We start from the raw sequence: 18,587 nt of genomic DNA, 5'->3' as shown, positions 1-18,587 counted from the left end.
GTCCCAACACTCTAAAAGAGGAGCTCAGGATAGAGAGGATCACTTTGAGGGATTTAAGCTGGCATAGTTCGTCAGGAATGCGTCAGGCAAAGACGCATGGGAGGTTATAACAAAAGGAGATTCCAAAGGTTAATTAACCTCCCAAAAGGGCAGCTTAGAATAATGACAGGTATCCTCACAGGACACTGCAGGCTGAGGGGGCATCTACGCAAGCTGGGGATATGGTCGAGTGACCTTTTCAGGTTTGCGAATCTACCAGTGAGACACCTCAACACATCCTCACCGAATGTGATGCAGTCTGCAGAAGACGGGAGAGAAGTTTAGGCTCAACGTCCCTATCCCCCAAGGTACTTTTAAATTTTCTAAGGAAATTAGGTTTGGAGGAGGTATTGTGAAGAGTGGAGGGCACAATAGACCACTAGGTCGCGGTGCAAACCTCATTTTATTATCTATCTATCTAACTGTAAGCGTAACATTTTTTCAAATATGCGTTACATGGGTAACCATTACCGTAACATTGCAGTTTGTAACTTGTGTTTGTAACAATGTTTCTCGTTCATTCGCCGCTTTAAAAAACGCAATCGCTTCCATTACCACTAACTGCAATAACTAAGCCCAACTTTTAATTATCATTCATAAATTATGGCTGTTTTCACCGCCTCAATCTGAACAATCTTATAACAGGTCTGGAAATGATTTTATAAGAAAAACATTCATACTTTATTTAAATAAGTTAATTAATGAAGCATTGTAAACAAAGTATAAAATTTCACGCAACCGTGCTTTGGAAGCTGAAAACTTTTTTCAGGACTTGAATACAACTCTGTGTAGTTAACTCGTTTATGAAAACTGCTGGCTTTCTCGCTTTAGGATTTTACCCGAAATTTCATTTTATTTATTTGTCGATGTAGATTTTAAAATAAAATCCATTAAATACTAACACATTAAATGAGGCAAAGGCACTGAAGCCTGAATTATGAACTAAGAGTTGCATGTATCTAAAACGACAAAGAGATTGTGACTTCGACCGCAACATTCCCGACCGGGAGGGAGCTCTACAAATGGAGCAACACAGCAATCATAATAACTCAAAATTGTTCATTTGTACGGCCGTTGATTTTCGAGACGAATTGGAAGAGGTTGGTTAAGTTTACATTAAAGTGGCATATTCAGTTCACGTGTATGTCACTTTTATGAAAATGAGATAAATACTTTTTAGTAAAGTGGCCTTGCATTTCACTTATCGTTCGCATCTTACTCTTTGATATGCTTGCAGCGATTTGAACGTGCCTACCTAAGTTTACAACAGCAAATCAATGGACTCAATGAAAAGGATATGCATGACATTTTGTCACAACTCGTCTGCAAGGAAAAGCAACATGAGGATATTTCAATAGGATTTTTGTACACAATGCTTACCGATCCTGCCATGGCGCCAAAAGCTTACCGAGACTTGACACTTGTCGCGCGCGACGGAATGAACATGGTTGTATCAAATCTTACGATGCTTGTGGCTGAAAAATATGGAAAATTAACCGATGTAGCACGCCGTCAGCTCATATGGTTACTTCGCGAGCTTGTGAAACATCAGGTTCTATTGGTAGAAAATATTGTGTGGAATTGTCTTAGACAAGCAGGTGGTGGTGACGTTTCAATCAAAAATATATTCCTAGTAGAAGGCTTATTGGACATCTTCATTGAGTATCGTGCCTGGTTAGAGTCACAGGCATTCCTCGTGCAGACAGTTGTGTACAGCTATGTTCGACTTATAGAAGATCATGCGAGTCCATCCTTAACTGCTCTCAGGCAAAAAGAAGTAAAGTTTATAATATCTTTGATTCGTGATCGATTCTTGGACATAATACCTTTGGGTAGAGATTTTGTCAGGTATGTAGTTCTATAAGACGTTATTGTGTATACCATTTATGCTATTAGAATGGTTGGCGTTAATATAAAGAGATTTTAATTTTATTTGATCCCAGTAAACACTATATAACGATTATTCTATTTTACACTTTCAGACTCTTGCAAAATGTTGCGCGAGTACCCGAATTCGAACAATTATGGCGCGATATTTTACATAATCCCGAAAGTCTACATCCGACATTCACGGGGATTTGGCAACTTTTACAAACACGTACAAGTAGGCGGTTCCTGCAAAGTCGTTTAACGCCAGAAATAGAACGGAAACTAACCTTTCTTGCGTCTTCGGTTAAATTTGGAAATCAAAAACGTTACCAGGACTGGTTCCAGGACAAATATTTTGCAACACCAGAATCGCACAGTTTGCGTTCAGACTTAATCCGTTTTATAATAAATGTGATTCATCCTACAAATGATATGCTTTGTTCGGATATAATACCGCGATGGGCTATAATTGGCTGGCTAATATCATCTTGTACAAACCCCATTGCATTAGCTAATGCAAAGCTTTCCCTTTTCTACGATTGGCTCTTTTTTGATCCGATTAAGGATAATATCATGAACATTGAACCGGGTATTTTAGTAATGTATCATTCAATACGAAATCATCCATTTGTAAGCAGTACGTTATTGGATTTTCTTTGTCGCATAATGAAAAATTTCGATGTGCGGCACGAGGATAAGATACGTACAGGCGTATATAATTCATTAAATAAGATTCTCGAAAAGCAGGTATATATGTGTAAACTTTTATACCACGGAAAACTGTATCGAACCTTTTATAATTTATTCTCATAGCGTTATATTAACTAGTTTGTATCGGCATCCTAATGTTTACTTACATTATGATTGTCAACATTTTTTTTTTTTAATATTGTCCAGTTTTCCTAACTTAACGCTTTTAACATAGGGCTTGTTCGAGTTGCAATCACAACCGCAGTGATGCGCGAATTATTAAAGTATCACGATCTGTGTGAATTTCTAGCAATGTGTTATCAGTTGGGCAGTTGCAACAATGTTGCCATTTTTCATCAGTACGGCAGTAATGCCGCTTTTATTACGTGCCTCGAACAGGCCCATAATGCTTTAGCGATGCGCGCGAAAATTGGTTTGTGTTATCACTCTTCTACTTTTTTTTATAATTAAAGAGATAATTCGCTAGTTGTTTTCGACTCTTTCTCGGATATAATAGTTCAGAAATGAGAAATAATGTACTAGTCGAGTAAATTAGTAAATTTCATAAACTTTGAAAAAATGAAACATTTTCTTTTCTTTGCAGGTCATTCCAAACTTACAGCCACTATTCGAATCTCCGAAGTTGGATCGAGAATTGCGTAATTTGATTCGAGAAAATTTTCGTGAATTCGTATCACCCACCCATCCTGCGGCACCACTGGTAGCAATGCCTGCGTTTAAAAAGGAAGCAGATCAACGTATACTGCATAGAGGGCAAGCCTTCTTCGGAGGTCCATTGGCACAGCAACATGAAATAAATCTACAAAATAATTTTCAGCTTGGTTCTAGTGTGATCGATTTAGAAACGCAAGGCGTCATCGAAACAAGCGGGATAGGCAGTGGTGGTAGTGGTGGTGTCGGTGGTACACCTATCATCGAAGATGATAATAAACTAACGGTTATATCACCTGAAAGTAATGATATTGAAACCGAAGCTGCTTTCAGCGAAGATGACGAAGATATGTCGAAAGATGTCAAGAACGAGGAACTTACGGATGATGATGATGATTTACCTTTATCAAAAGTGCGATTAAAAGAGAAGCCGATACCGGAGAAAATAGATCTACCCGCCTCCATCAGTGACTCATTCGAAACTTTCGTCACAAAACGCAACTCATTTACGTGGGAAGCTTTCTTGGCGGACTTTCGAACATTACCTGCCTCCGCATTGGATGAAACACAGTTGAATTACGTGATCTCGAATACGCATTTAATCTTACGCGAAACATTGCCACAACAAAATATTTTTACTGACAGTAAAACAGATGAAAAAAATTTGGCAAAGAGTATAAGCTATCCACTTTTTGGATTGTTTCGCTTTCTGTATGAAAATGATGAGAAGAGCAAAAAACCATTTCAAACATTGCTTGCAGAGGTATGCGAGCGGATTCCCGAAATCGGTTACTTGTTACTCTATTTCATGAAAGTTCACGTCAAACTGCAAACACGGAAAAATAGCCAACAAGCAGCTCAATTTAAAACTCCTATTTATCGCATGCTGTGTGAGGCGAGTGGCGAAAAGATAGACGACTGCCTAGCACGTGATCTAGATATGCTAGAAAAGGAAAGTACGGCAATATTCCTGTGGTTGTTACCGGACATTTATCGCGAGTTCAAAAGTACAGCCATAAACAACAACGAATTGCTGCGTATCACATTGAGGTGTATTGATGCGAAGAACTTGCGTGACCTGATCTATTATGTGGCGCAGGGAAAACTTACTCTCTTTAAGCAAGATGGACTGATCGATTGCTTGCGAGAAAGCTTGGTTTATGAAACATTTGAACAACTAAGTCTCTGGCAATTGGTGCAAGCGCACGATGTCCCACTTAAGTGTTTACAGGTAAACTGATGTATTCTATAATTTAATTAGCCTTTTTTCAATATTAGTAATAATGTGATCGTCATCGCAACCGGTATGCTACATACTGTGAGTGTGGTTACCTACTCCACGTAGAGTTCGGTTGCCCTTGGCCAATACTACGAAGCGTAATAACAGGGTGGAAATCGCCTTCTATGATGGCGACTCGTCGGGCTATGAGAAATACAGGAACTATTTTATCCAATAGTTCAAACTGAACCCTACGCTGGATAAGACCAAATGTGTGGCCTGAGGGCTACCCAACTTTTCAAAACCAAGTTCAAGGGATAATGTTCAGTTAGCTCGCGGGGAGGAGCGAAGCCTTCAAAGTGACTAGCACCGATGGACTATTCATATTCATGCTAAAAATATTTTGAGGCCGAGGGGAATAGATTTCCTCGCTAAGGTCCTCTATCTGTCATTGGCCATTCTCATAATTCTTGAAATGTGGTTGTCAAGAAGAGTGGTATCGTTGCTGAAACCCGGGAGGCCAGCCAATAAAATGGTGAAGTCCGTGGATGCCTTACTACTCGTGTACTCTTCGTACAACATGACTTCCCTACGTAAGGTGCACAGCACCACCGTAGCACTTAACGCCATAAACACGAATGTATCTTATGACCTTAAGTAAAACTGCCTCAGTGAGAGAATTGTGCTATTAGGTCGGCAGTCTTCAGTTCGCTTTCGAGCTCAAACCTCTCAGCCAAGACGAATTAAGCAGGGGGTTGGGCAGCGTGCTGCCCACGACTGTTTAACTCCTACATCTTGAGCTGTCAATTGAGCAATAAATTTGCTGTCATTGGAAAATAGAAGGCGTATCCAATTACTCTTATTCGTCTTCGATCTTATCTCTGGCTCCATTGACTGCCCATCTCTTCTTGAGCAGGTTACCTTTAATGTGCCTCAGAACTCTTCGCTCTCACATCCCCTTTTACGTTCCTGCCGTTAAGACTAACTACTCATTTTTTGCGCCTATTTTTCGAGGCCTTGTGGAATTTAACAATATCTCAAAGAGCTTAGATATCGACTTTTCGTTTCCAAAAAGTCTTTTTAAATCATCTCTTGAAACCTATTTTCGTAATTGTACATATACTAGTCACCGTTAATACTTTTAAGCCTACTTCTAGTCTGTAAGATTGTAAATCATAGACTGAATCAAGATGAAATATAATAGGGAATTTACATGTGGCGACTTTTCAGGCGATTTTTAGTTGAAAGCAACAATCGCATGGTGTAAACAGCCTTTCAACTAATCGCTTACAATGAAGTTGGTCGGCTCCCTACTTTCGTTCAACTTTTGGTTCAACTAATCGCCAGTGAAAGTTGAATCATGTAAATTCCCTATAATGTTCACAGTCGCTTATTGAACGAGAAATCGACGTTCAAAATACCATGGAAAAGCGATAATTGAATAAGAGTAGTTTATCTACTACTAGTCGAACTCGCAATAGGGGTGATAATTTCCCTGGTGACTACAAAATACAGTTACATCTACAGTTGTCATCTGTATTACATTTTTATACCCGAGCGCACTTGTGCACAAGGGTATATTAATTTTGTTCACATAACGGTTGTTTGTAACAGCCAAAACGAATCGAGATAGATATAGACAAATGTATACATAAATGCTCAGAATAAATAGAGAAGTCGATTAAGCCATGTCTGTCTGTCCGTCCGTGTACACGATAACTCGAGAAAAAATTTAGATATCTCAACGCAATTTGGTATGTAAGTTTCCATTAATCCAAGGTAGGTTGGTATTGAAAATGGGCGAAATCGGACTGTAACCACGCCCACTTCCCATATAACGGTAATTTCCAGAAATACGAAAACTGCGATATTTTAGTAACTACTGAAGATTATTCACTCAAAATTGATATTAAGGGCGTGTGTGAATCGATAACAAAGTTCTATGGGGAAAGCTGTTGAATAATATTTTTACTATGGTGGAACAGTTTTGCCAATCTGCTGTGTGAAATGAAATCTTTTTTGACAGCAGTAAATTTTTGATAACCGTAGATTTATGCGGAATAAAATATTACAAATTGAAGTGAAGTTAATACTTTAAGAAAACATCTACCATCGTTGATTGCAAGTCATCAATTTAAGCTTTTATTTAACGAAAAGTTGCACACATCAACAATCTTTGCGATTGTCAAAATTTTCTATGCCTTTGTCAAAAATTTCACTAGCCTCATGAGCTACTGAAATTTTATTCACCTCATGTTGTCAAAAATTTACTCGCCGCGAACTTTGTTACCGATTCACACACGCTCTAACAATAATTTTCAGACGAAAAATTAAAATATTATATTTTTTTGGAAAATGGGCGTAGCCACGCCCACTTATGGTTGCATGTCTATATCTTGGTAACCTCTGCACCAATTTCTTCCAAACTTGGCACAGTTGTTGGCCTTGGTACAGCATACTAAATGGCCGAAAATTTAAAAAATCGGACAATAACCACGCCCACATCCCATATAACGGTAATTTAGAAAAATACAAAATCTTCGATAAATCAGTAAATATTAAAGCTAATTTATTCAAAATTGATGCTTGCTACAATTCTTTACCAAGAAATACGTTTATGGCAAAATTTTGGAAAATGGGCGTGGCACCGCCCACTTATAATCACATATATGTATATCGGTAAACGGTCTACCAATTTGTATCAAACTCGGTATTTTTATTGTGCTTGCCACATAAAAGCAAAACGTTGAAAATTATTGAAATCAGACTAAAATTACGGCCGCTTTTCATATAACGGTAAATTTCAGAACTGCTTGAAACTGCAATATTTCGAAATTTAAGGACGCTAATTTACTCAAAATTGATACACCCCGTCTTACCATCTAGCGGTAGGTCTCGGAAAGGTGAAAAAACATATGTTTAATACTTGCGCCGGGTATTTAATGTTCGGCTCCGCCTGAACTTAGACTTGCTTACTTGTCAGCTATCAAAATGTTACTAAAGTTCGGTTGCCATCCCTAATCTATATTTATTTCATTTTCTATTAGTCTACAGACTATTACTTAACTTAAAGCAAAGTTCCAAAATGTCCGGTATTTAAAAGCTCCAAAAATGGCGACTGATTGCTGATGGGCAACCATATAATAAAATTTGCATTACGTCTGCGCTTTTCTGTATACAAAGTACGATATTGCTAGCCATAGCTACTAGACATAAATAATAGAGCCATAAATGCCTAACTTAAGATTGACTTAGTCTATTTGAAACTGCACTTTTTTAGGATATCTTACCCGAGCTAGAGTCCTCAAGTCATCCAGAAGCTCTCAGCTATATGCTCTTATGGCTTAAAAACGAGGAACCGACAAATGAACTGATACGCCTTTTGCTCAGTAGAGAGACAAAGTCTCGAGGCGATCCGTTCGTAACTTCGGCTCTACGGTAAGCGAATTTTATACTTTTTATTGTTAATAATTGTAAAAATGATTTATATAATTATATTTACGTATATTTTAAAAGCTTCTGGTGTCAGCGGGGCGAGGAAAAATTGTCAGAAATCATAGCATCACTGCTCACATCGAAGTATCCCAGCTCCTCTCCGAACAAGCGGAAAAGGCTTACGAAAGGTAGTTCAGGATTGAGTAGTCTACCCTCCGCCGATCAGGTATTAACTATATGTGTGCATAAATAAGGGTCGATTATGGATGACAACGCAACCGCAGTTGGGTTGCCTATGGGCAACGCTACTGAAATGAAAATGTATATTATGAATAGCAACTATAGTTTAGTTCTATAAAGTTGCAGGTAATAGAATTTTGGAGAACCAGCAACTAAGACTTAGGGTAAATACGTAGTGAATGTAGCCCTATGGACGGACCACTTCTGAGATACTTCGCCGACCTAAACGGGGTTAGATCGCCGAAACAACAGCCCTTGGTCGGGTAACCCCCGAGTCATTCCGGTACGTAGAACCGGCTGTCGTGGGAGTAACATTCGACAGCCTGCTCTCCTTCTCTGCGCACTCAACCGCTATTGTCAATAAAGTACAGAGCCGCAACAAGGTCCTCAAGTCGCTAGCCGGCAGTACTTGGGGCAAAGACAAAGAAACGTTGCTGGCAACATACATGGCATTAGGCCGGCCGGTTTTGAATTACGCACCGCCAGTGTGGTCGCCAGGGACTAGTAGGACGCAGTGGACGAAGCTACAGACTGTACAGAACACCGCACTTAGGACAGCGACAGGATGCCTCCTGATGTCGCCTGAACACCACCTGCACGGCGAGGCGCAAATGCTCCCTGTAAAGGAGCACAATATAATGCTCTGCAAGCAGTTCCTGATCGGGAGCCACAGAAGTGGCCACCCAAGCAGACAGCTGCTTGCAGAGGAGCCCTCGCCTAGGCACGCCAGGAGGCATCTATATGAACTGACGGACGAAGTCCAGACGTTCATTAAGCAACCTCTGGACCCGGCAGCGTACCGACAGGCCCTGAACGGCATTCACAGGGACTCAGTCTCGAGTTATGTAGACTCTAGACCTGTGAATGCCGTTCTAGGCATACCACCCCCGGACATTGACGAGACGGAGCTTCATCTGCCTCGGGAGACACGCACAACACTTGCACAACTTCGCTCCGGTTACTGCAGCAGGTTGAACTCCTACCTGAGTAGGTTGAATGAGGATGTGCCGAATGAGTGTCCGGCATGCGGAGAGACCCCACACGACTCGAAACATCTCTTCGCATGCCCGGAAAACCCGACAACCCTAACGGCCTTGTCCCTGTGGACAAACCCCACAGAAGCTGCACGCTTCCTAGGGTTGCCGTTAGTGGAACTTGACGACAACGACTGAGATACCAACCGTCCTGGGCGCGGTTGTTGTAGCCGCTACAACAACAACAACAACTTAGTGTAAATATGCTGAAAACACAGTTGAAAAAAGAAATAGATTATCTCAATTAAAATTTCTACGGCAACCACAATAATGCCGTTGCCTCGGTTGCCACCTTTCAGTTGCCACTTGCCATCTATAATACTATTTCAGCAACTGGCCACCCAACTGCAGTTCGGTTGTAATCGACCCATAAATTTTCACTTCAATTGATAAATACATTTGATATTATTTTCGCTCACAGGTGCTAAGTCACTTAGAGCATTATCGACGAAGTTGTAGGCACGGCACGGGCACTGGGCTTTACGTTTACGATACCATGCAACGTGCACTACAGGCGGCATATACACATAGTAATGAAAGCACAAAAGTAAGTTAGTACATATGTTTCTACACACATAGTATTTTATTATTAATGGTATAAAAATACAAATCAAATGAAATGCACTTTTTAGAAGCAATACAGCGATTTATTTGCGCTAGCTGCTGAGGACGAAACAACCGCCGTGGGGAGACGTGGTGGCAGTGGGCGTGGTAGAAAGCAACCAACTAGTAAAAAAGATACAAACAACCATAGTACGAGCAATAAGAAAAACTCGGATCCAGTTAAAACCATTTACTCATCGGATGAGGAATCAAGCGAAGTATGATTAATAAAAATGTTAAATTTACAAAATTATTTGTACGAACTACTTTTCAGGAGGACTGGCCGAAGCAAAAGATTTCACAAGCCAAGAAGCGGAAAAAAACTATTAACGATTCTGACTGACAGTATCAACAAGGGTTTTATTGTTATGAAGTAGATCCATATAGTAATGAGAAAGATTTTTCTAATTAAATTGTTTAAATAAAAATAAAATAAAAAGTATAAACTAAAATAAAAAATAATAATGCCAATGTAAATGTTTCAAGTGTTGAAATATTCACGTTATATTTTTTTATTTTTCATCAAAAATAGAACTAAAAAGTCGTAAGAAACTTACAATAAGTCGAAATATACATATAAAAGTGCGATAATCACCGAAACAATATAAATGAATGTACTACCTTTTTATTCAAATTACCACCACACAACAAATATTACAAATGCATTTGTATTTTTTCAATACTACCATGTATGTAATATGTATTGTAGGCATTTTTTTTTATTAAGAATTTTGTGAGTTGCCTTGTTTTATGCGTTATAGTACTAGTACCAATACCACTTCATTCATGGAAGTCAAATTATGTTTTGATTGTCTTTAGCTAGACATGTTGTTTACTTTGTATCAACCTGTAAGTATTTTCCTAAACCAGTAATGTCACCGACAGTGATAACAAATCAAGAAATAAAGCTATATTCGTACAGTTGATCGTACATACATATATATTATATATTTACTTATTTACAGTCTGTTCATAATTTCAAAAAAAATGTAAAAAATAAGGACAATGGGTAAAATTCATTTGTAAAACTTCAAATATTGGTAGCGTTCACTGAATTTAATAATTTAATTTGTTAATAACATTTTTGTTGCGATCATGCAGTCCATCCAATTTCGAACTGAGGCATGGCGTACGTTTTTTGCGGGAGTATGAGCGTAAGCAACGCTGTTCCATGGAAACAGTTGGCGTTCGATTAACTGCAAAATACAAAAAAGAAATTCAAATTTAAATATTTTTCATAAAATATGAAATGCAGCCTACCTAAGTGATTCGTTGTTCTAAATGCAAATTTCAAAGCCAAATCTAACAGATTATGAGGATGGAAAACATTTTAAGAATAAGGTGTCTTATATGATTTTAAAGTATTTTATTTAGAAGTAGTAGGTATTAAGTTGCATTATTTTAACTGTCTCCATCCAACAGTCGATCCCCCTCATAATTAGCAGACATATACTTAAGATATCTTATTTGTAGGGTTCGGAATCTTATGCAAATGCATGTTTTACTGGGCATCTTCAAATGGAAACGGTTAAGTTATCTTTACGAATCATGAAATTTCCTTGAAAATGGCATTCAATCGTTAGAGCATATTTTGCAGTAAATGCATGGTTTTGCATATTTTGCAAAAATACCCGCTTTTTTTACAATCAATGCATATGGCTTTTTCATATTTTTTGCTTTTTTTGACTTACAGCCATTTAAATTTTGTGCGAAATCTCTTAAAAAAAATTACCTATAATTTTTCCCAAATATTCAACTAAATATCTTCTCGGATAGCCAAGCGGCTATTATGGCACTCTCTTCTACCCCTGTCAGATCTAAACTATTGGAGGACTGTAGGAACGAGCTGGCCTCTCTCTGATCACTCTAATATGGATCCTGGGGCATAAGCTTACTTACGGAAACGAGGCAACGGACGAACTAGTGGGGCCAAGCAGAGGTGAAACCGTACAGGATCGTACCCGACAGTTCTGGGTGTCTTACGACCCACTTAAAACCAAAGCTCTCTTAGGAATGCGGTGTGCACAGGTACTGGCCCATTGGGGTACAAGCCGTAAGGATTGGATTGCCCTTCAACAGGCGATGACCCGGGCTTAAAAAAGGCAGTCGAACACCCTCCTGTGCGAGTGTCCAACCCTCGCAAGGATGAGGCTTTAGACAATCCGCAAGCCATTCCTACATAATGTTTTGGAGTACAGCTGCTTATATCTGTATGACGTACTGAAATTCATTACAGGGTTATATGAGCTCTGGAATCAAAATGGCAAAATTGCTATTTACTTGTCGCCACGAACGAATCGAGATAGATATGGACAAATGTATACATAAATGCTCAGAATGAAAAGAGAAATCGATTAAGCCATGTCTGTATGTCCGTCCGTCCGTCTGTCAGTGTACACGATAACTCGAGCAAAAATTGAGATATCTCAACGAAATTGGTATGTGGGTTGCCCCTTATCCAAGGTAGGTTGGTATTGAAAATAGGCGAAATCGGATTGTAACCACGCCCACTTCCCATATAACGGGTTTTTCGAAAAATGCAAAAACTACGATATTTCAGTAAATATTAGATGCAAATTGTTAAAAATTAGTCCGTGAAGGAAAATCAGCTAATTCACTTAAAATCGATGATTGCAATAACAACTTAGCAGAAAATTTGAATATTATAAATTTTCGGTAACCGCGTTATCAATTTATACCAAACTCGGTGCCTTGGCACGGAAAAGCAATCCGTTGAAAATTATTCAAATCAGACTAAAATTACACCCGATTCCCGTATAACAGTAAATTTCAAAAATACGAAAACCCCGATATTTCAATAACTGAGGACGCTAATTTACTCCAAGTTAATAGTTACAACAATCTCCTAACAATAAATAAGACTTTTATTGACTTTTAGGAATTGGGCGTGGCACCGCCCACTTTATGACTACAAAGGTGTATCTCGGTTTATCGGTTTGTACCTAACTTGGTTCAATTATATCATCAAGTCTAACTCCGCATATTATCGAAACCGGTCGAAATCGGGTAAACACCCCTACTTAGCCTGCAAACGTAGTTCAGAGAAAGTTGAAACGACGATATTTGATACCTGCGCCGGGTATATAAAGTTCGGTTTCGCACGAACTTATACTTCTTTACTTGTTATAAACAAATTTTATACATAAATATCGTCGTTTAAAGTGCAAAACCGCGTATCAACAAAATGCAAAACCGCGTATCAGCAAAATTATTTTCTAGAGAGTAAAAACACTCATATTTCAAAATGGTTCTCTTTTTTATAAAGCAATCGCATTTCTGGCTAGTATATTTCAGGACGAATGGATAAGGATTGAGCCAAGAGCCTGTGTGAGCAAATCCAATTTTTGGCAGCCAATGTCGGTTACGCGGTTTTGCAGAATGACGATACGCGGTTTTGTACTTTAAACGACGATATGTTTTGTATTTTGAAGTGAATTGTTTTCGATATTTTCTTGCTAAAATACATGGGTTATTTAGTATTTTTGTAATGGCAATAAAGTATTAGGAAGCAATTTTTAATTGCATATTTTACTTGTTTATGTGGCATATTTTTAAATTTTGAGTGCATATTATATGCGCATATTTTCGATTTTTTAGAGCATGAGATTCCGAGCCCTACTTATTACATTAAACGAGCAATTCTTGTATATATATATATATCTCGAGAACACTTGTATAAGGTTGCCACCTATTCGAAATTAGTTGCAAATTAAATAAAACATCATCAAATGGAAGGTATTTTAAGTCCCCAATTTAGAAATATCTTGGAATAAGTTTGGCACTTATTTTTAATCGGATATATATTAAATTTTTTGTTTAAAAAATAGAGGTACAATATTAATAACCAAAGTCCTACCCTCTTACAGCACAAATTTTGCTGCAGAAATCATATCCATTTTCGAAGCAGTACAATATGCTAGCCAAACGCCCGGAAAGTTTGCAATATGTTCCGATTCCCTAGCCTCATTAGAAATGGTAAAAAAAAACATAAACAATAACAACTATTATGCAGACTACATTCGAAACTGCTTAATAAAATACAAGAACAAAATTGAACTTGTATGGATACCAGGACACGCGAACATCAATGGCAACGAACTCGCAGATTTGGCAGCAAAAGAAGCACAAAACCGCCCCCTAACTATGTCCCTAAACCTCCTCAACACAGATATAATAAGACACATAAAAAAAATAAAAAAATTATGAACAATACTCTACGTACGAACAAACAAGCTGGTATAAATTTGCTAACCCAATGAAACACGATCATTGAACGCGCATTTGCGCATGATACTGACATAACTAGAAGAGAAATAATAATAAAATTATAGTTTAAAAAACTAAAACCTCCCTATTATAATTGCCATTCGTACTGTCACCAGGTATGTAACTTGAGAATAGAAATCGCTGCATCTTTTAGGCGCATCAATATTACATAGTTACATCCCGAGCTAATAAAAGGAAGGTAAAAATAATTAGACTACGGCTCGGACACACAAGACTAACACACCAATATCGAATTAAAAAAGAAGAGAATATCTGCAAATACTGCAATGCTTCAACTCCAAACATCAAACATATCCTAGATGACTGCGCACAGTTTATAAATCACAGAAAATCACTAAACAACACAAAACCTACAGATCTACTCTTGAACCACTCAAGCTTATAAGCTATTTAAAATATTGTAATATCTTAAATGAAATTTAACTAATATGGGTGTTTCCACCGGAAGGTCCACCACGACAAAAAAAATAAAAGTTTTATATCTAACGTATTTACGGGCCGATTTGTCTGCTTTTTAAAATATATACTGGCTATGTAAGTAGAATCATGTTTGCATAAAATGGTCTTCCTAGGTGGTGCCAAGGTCGAGATATTTCGAAAAACGGTATTTATGGTCCGATTTGGTTCGAATTTGGCGTATGTGGTTGAAACATAATAAATCATAGATTTCCAATAAATTGACCCTGAATTGGCGCTGAAGTCAAAATATAAAGTATATTCTACATAAAATACATGTTTTAATTGCGTTGAAAATTCATTTAAAAGCAATATTAAAAAAAATATAACGATGGAAATTTATGTCACGTCACGCCACGTCACGTCACGTTCCACACTTGGGGTTGTAAAAGAGAATTGAAACAATTTGCATTAATTCAAAAAACTCTAAAAACTAGAATTGCTCCAAATCATATCAAAATAAGTTTCATCAAAATAGCCATCCACAATTCGCAGAGTTTTGCGATTTTGCAAGAAAAGAAAAAATCAACTTCCATTTTTTGTCACGTAACGAACCTCTCTTTAAATGCTTCTATTTCAGGACCAAGCACTTCGATTGATTTAATTTTTCGGTTAAATATAGAGCTAATTACATGCTATACAATGGCCCAAAAAAGTTAAAGAAAACAAAAGGTATTCCTTTTTTGTATCACATTGAAATCGTACGACTGTCACGTGCGCCACCATGGGAATGCCCATATATTACAAACACAATACACATATATAGCAAATAACCATCACTTACAGGTCTATTCTGCGCTGGTAATAAAAAGTTTGTATCCGGTAAATAAAGTTCCCGTCAATTTTTAAACCCTTTTCGCATTCTGTGTACTCATGTAACCGGTAAATTTTGTTTCCATCTCATAGGCTGGTAACAAAGCATTGCCCCGTGAAATATGCAATGCCAGAATTTGCAAAATTCTTCATAGCTGAATTGCTGAATGTTTTAACTGCATTACCAACGTCCCTAGAACCGCGGTGACAAGAGCTGGTAACGTTTTTTGGTAATACAATTTTCCGGTTACAAAATTTACGGTAACGTGCAGAATAGACCTGTTAAACTAGCTTAAGGCCTCAGTAGCCATAGCTATAACTCATTGTATTTTATAGTTAACTGTAAATACAATTGTCAATAATAATACTAATAATATTACTTTTAATAGATACTAAAAGAAGGCTATGCCTATATAATAATTGTTATCCCTTAGGATATTTGTGTAAGGTTGCCACTTATTTTCAATTTCACAAATTTTAACTAAAACATCGCAATATGGATATCAAATGAAAGGTATTTTTGAGAAGTTTAGTAAGAAAATACTAAAGTAAGAAATTTGTTCACTTTTTAAGATATCAAAAGCCAAATTTTTTAAATATATACACAAACTTTGAATACTTTAAAAAGTGTATGCACTCCGAGCAAAACACGGTCAACCTGGTACTGTATAATAATTTACAGACATATATATATATTTATATTTATTACATTCTTTAGAAATAATTCTTACCTTTATCATTTTGTTCATATTGTTTGAGTAGTTTTTTCGCTTCGCGTAATTTTCGCAGCAATATTTCATTTTTTCTTTTTTCAATGGTCAACTCTTGGTTGAGTTGAGATTTACTCTTTGATTCCAATGAACTCAGTATACTAAAAATAAAAGTTTTGTAGTAGCTAAAAATGCGGTATCAAATTTAAACTCACGGATGATTAAAAATAGATGTAGATGAAGGCCGCTTTTCCGGATTCGGATGTGTCATGAGTTTGATGAGTTCATTGAATTCTGGACTTAAACTCGCTAAATTTGGCACCTCGCTGTTTCGTAGTTTCTGCCACTCTGGTCCATTTTTAGGCAAAGGACCTCCGCCAGCTGCTTCAAACAGCGTCATACCAAGTGAAAATATATCTGCTTTAAACAGATTACTAAAATCTTCCTGTAGAATTTCGTAGGGCAGATAACGACAATCGCCTTCTTCAACATGTGGCTCTTTTACCGATGTGACATGTCCAAGATCACCGATTTTGTATGTTGTGATACATTCCGTATTGCTGAGCTCCTCATATATACCATCCATTCCGTCTTCATAGTAGTCCTTTGTGAGCGGTGATGAACTGGATTTATGCAATGAGGGCATTTTGGTCAGGAAAATATTACCAGATTTTAAATCCATATGCACCAAATCATTTGAATGTATGTAGCGTAGACCTTCTGCCACATGAAGTAACAAAATTTTTAACTCAGACTCAACTAAAAAACGTTTTTGTATAAGCGATTGTAAGCTGCCACCATTACAATATTCATTTTGTATAAGCATATGATTATCTTCCGCCCATGCAGAGTAGTAGCGTACAACATTGTCATGTTTACCTAGCACCGCATGTGCCCATACTTCATTCAGAGCTCGTTTTCTGAAAGAATATACAAAAAATAATAAATAGTTTACCCCCTGAAATAGAATTGGATATATTCATATATATATATATATATATTTTTTTTTTGAAGAAGAAATCGCTTAATAATGAAAAAATATATTTGTATTTATAGGTATATACATTTGGAACTTACTCAAAGAAACTGCCTGCCACTGGCTTTATGCTTTTCTTAATGGCATATATACAACCATCCAAACGGTTAAGACATTGATAAACTAATCCAAATTCTCCTATGCCTGAAATAAAAATTTTAAAATTAGTCCACACATTTTCACTTTACAAACCAAGACATACTGACCGATTAGGGAAATTTCTAAGAATTCTTTTTGATAACGACTGATGTTAGTATCTTGTAAAGCTAATCTTTTGGGTGCTTGGAGAACTTCGGAATTACCATCACCTTCATTATCCGTTTTATCTTCTTCGCTGTTTAAGAATATTTGCAAAGACTGATTGCTTAAATTATCTCTTCCGAATTGGGTTCGGCAACGTTTTTTTGTCCGCGCCAAAAAATCTGCAGAGAAAATTTAAAATAAGTTTATTTTCAAAACAAAAAATAAATAAAATGTTATCTTACTATCTGGAGTAAAAGGATTAACGTTCGCTCTTTGTGGTTGAAAGTTATCTAAAATTCGATTGTGCAACGGGAGTGATCTTGGTCGTTCCACTATTTCGCCTTTGCTTGCAACGTCTGCCGCCACTGCTGTAGACAGATGATTTCTTGATTTTTGCAAAATTGTTTTCGGTGTGGCGGGGGTGTCAAAGAGTCTCAGCGCTCGAACTTTACGATACGGCGGCGAAACAGATAAGGTACCTGATTCCGATGCAGATGAACGCGTCTGAATTGGGTCGGACTTTTTTTTGCAATTCTTCATCAAGGTGTGGTGATGCAAAACGTAACCTTCTTGGCTGAATATTACAAATTGGAGAAGGCGAACGCATCTCGACGCTCGAGTTTAACTCGATTTGTTCTTGCGAACTATCGGCGTCGTTCTTTCTTTCTGGTTGAAGCTTGTGAAATGCTTCCATTTCAAGGTTTTAATGATTTTAAATGAGGCACTCGATTGTTAGCTGTCTATCTTTTCCTTTAAGCACTCTAAGAAAAAGAGCAATTACAAGAAATCCAATGAATAAATAATTATTCGAGATTTATCCTAGAAAACCGAAATTGAACTTAAATTAACGTCTTGAAGTTGGTTGCATTTCAACAAAAAATTTTAGCCGTCGGAATAAGGGCCCTGTTACACGGTCAGTATTTATTGACGTGATCCAAGTACCGCTATATTTATTGACGGTGTAGCATGCAGAATTGATAAATCGCTATCCATATCGCAAAATTTCTAAAAATTTTGAAATATGGATCGCGGATCGCAATACCGTCAATAAATATTGAACGTGTAGCACTTACAAAACGCGATCCATACATTTCGACAGTACACCTTTTACTCTCATAATGCGAATATCGGCTCTGCCTTCGTTCTCGGGCAAACAAACAAATTGAACAAATTTTAATTGACATTGGAAATTTTAAAATAATTGTGGAATGCATTATCTG

At 37.3% G+C, this 18,587-nt stretch overlaps 2 protein-coding genes across 3 annotated transcripts; one reads left to right on the top strand and one right to left on the bottom strand.

Annotated features, from left to right (window-relative positions):
* The first annotated feature begins 809 nt into the window (after window positions 1–809).
* Window positions 810–10,742, top strand: LOC118735406 (integrator complex subunit 3 homolog). Of its 2 annotated transcripts, XM_036465129.1 has the most exons (9): window positions 812–1,139; window positions 1,277–1,887; window positions 2,022–2,655; window positions 3,203–4,501; window positions 7,770–7,927; window positions 8,006–8,150; window positions 9,620–9,745; window positions 9,831–10,019; window positions 10,076–10,742. In XM_036465129.1, the coding sequence occupies exons 1-9, from the start codon at window positions 993–995 to the stop codon at window positions 10,142–10,144; spliced, it is 3,378 nt and encodes a 1,125-aa protein (XP_036321022.1). In that variant the 5' UTR covers window positions 812–992; the 3' UTR covers window positions 10,145–10,742. The 2 variants fall into 2 exon arrangements, with proteins under 2 accessions (XP_036321023.1, XP_036321022.1); XM_036465130.1 differs by lacking the exon at window positions 10,076–10,742 and having other exon boundaries at window positions 810–1,139; window positions 9,620–9,749; window positions 9,831–9,955.
* A 25-nt stretch (window positions 10,743–10,767) lies between these two features.
* Window positions 10,768–18,219, bottom strand: LOC118735407 (wee1-like protein kinase). The gene is given in 7 exon segments (XM_036465131.1): window positions 10,768–10,997; window positions 16,110–16,249; window positions 16,304–17,008; window positions 17,166–17,268; window positions 17,331–17,546; window positions 17,610–17,890; window positions 17,892–18,219. Coding segments are annotated over 7 exon segments (1,755 nt in total). The 5' UTR covers window positions 18,062–18,219; the 3' UTR covers window positions 10,768–10,857.
* Between the last annotated feature and the right edge of the window lie 368 nt (window positions 18,220–18,587).

The sequence above is a fragment of the Rhagoletis pomonella genome, unplaced genomic scaffold (assembly GCF_013731165.1).
Source record: "Rhagoletis pomonella isolate Grant_MI unplaced genomic scaffold, Rhpom_1.0 Rhpom_scaffold_00003, whole genome shotgun sequence".
Lineage (NCBI taxonomy): Eukaryota > Metazoa > Arthropoda > Insecta > Diptera > Tephritidae > Rhagoletis > Rhagoletis pomonella.
This window is presented reverse-complemented; position numbering and strand designations above follow the sequence as displayed.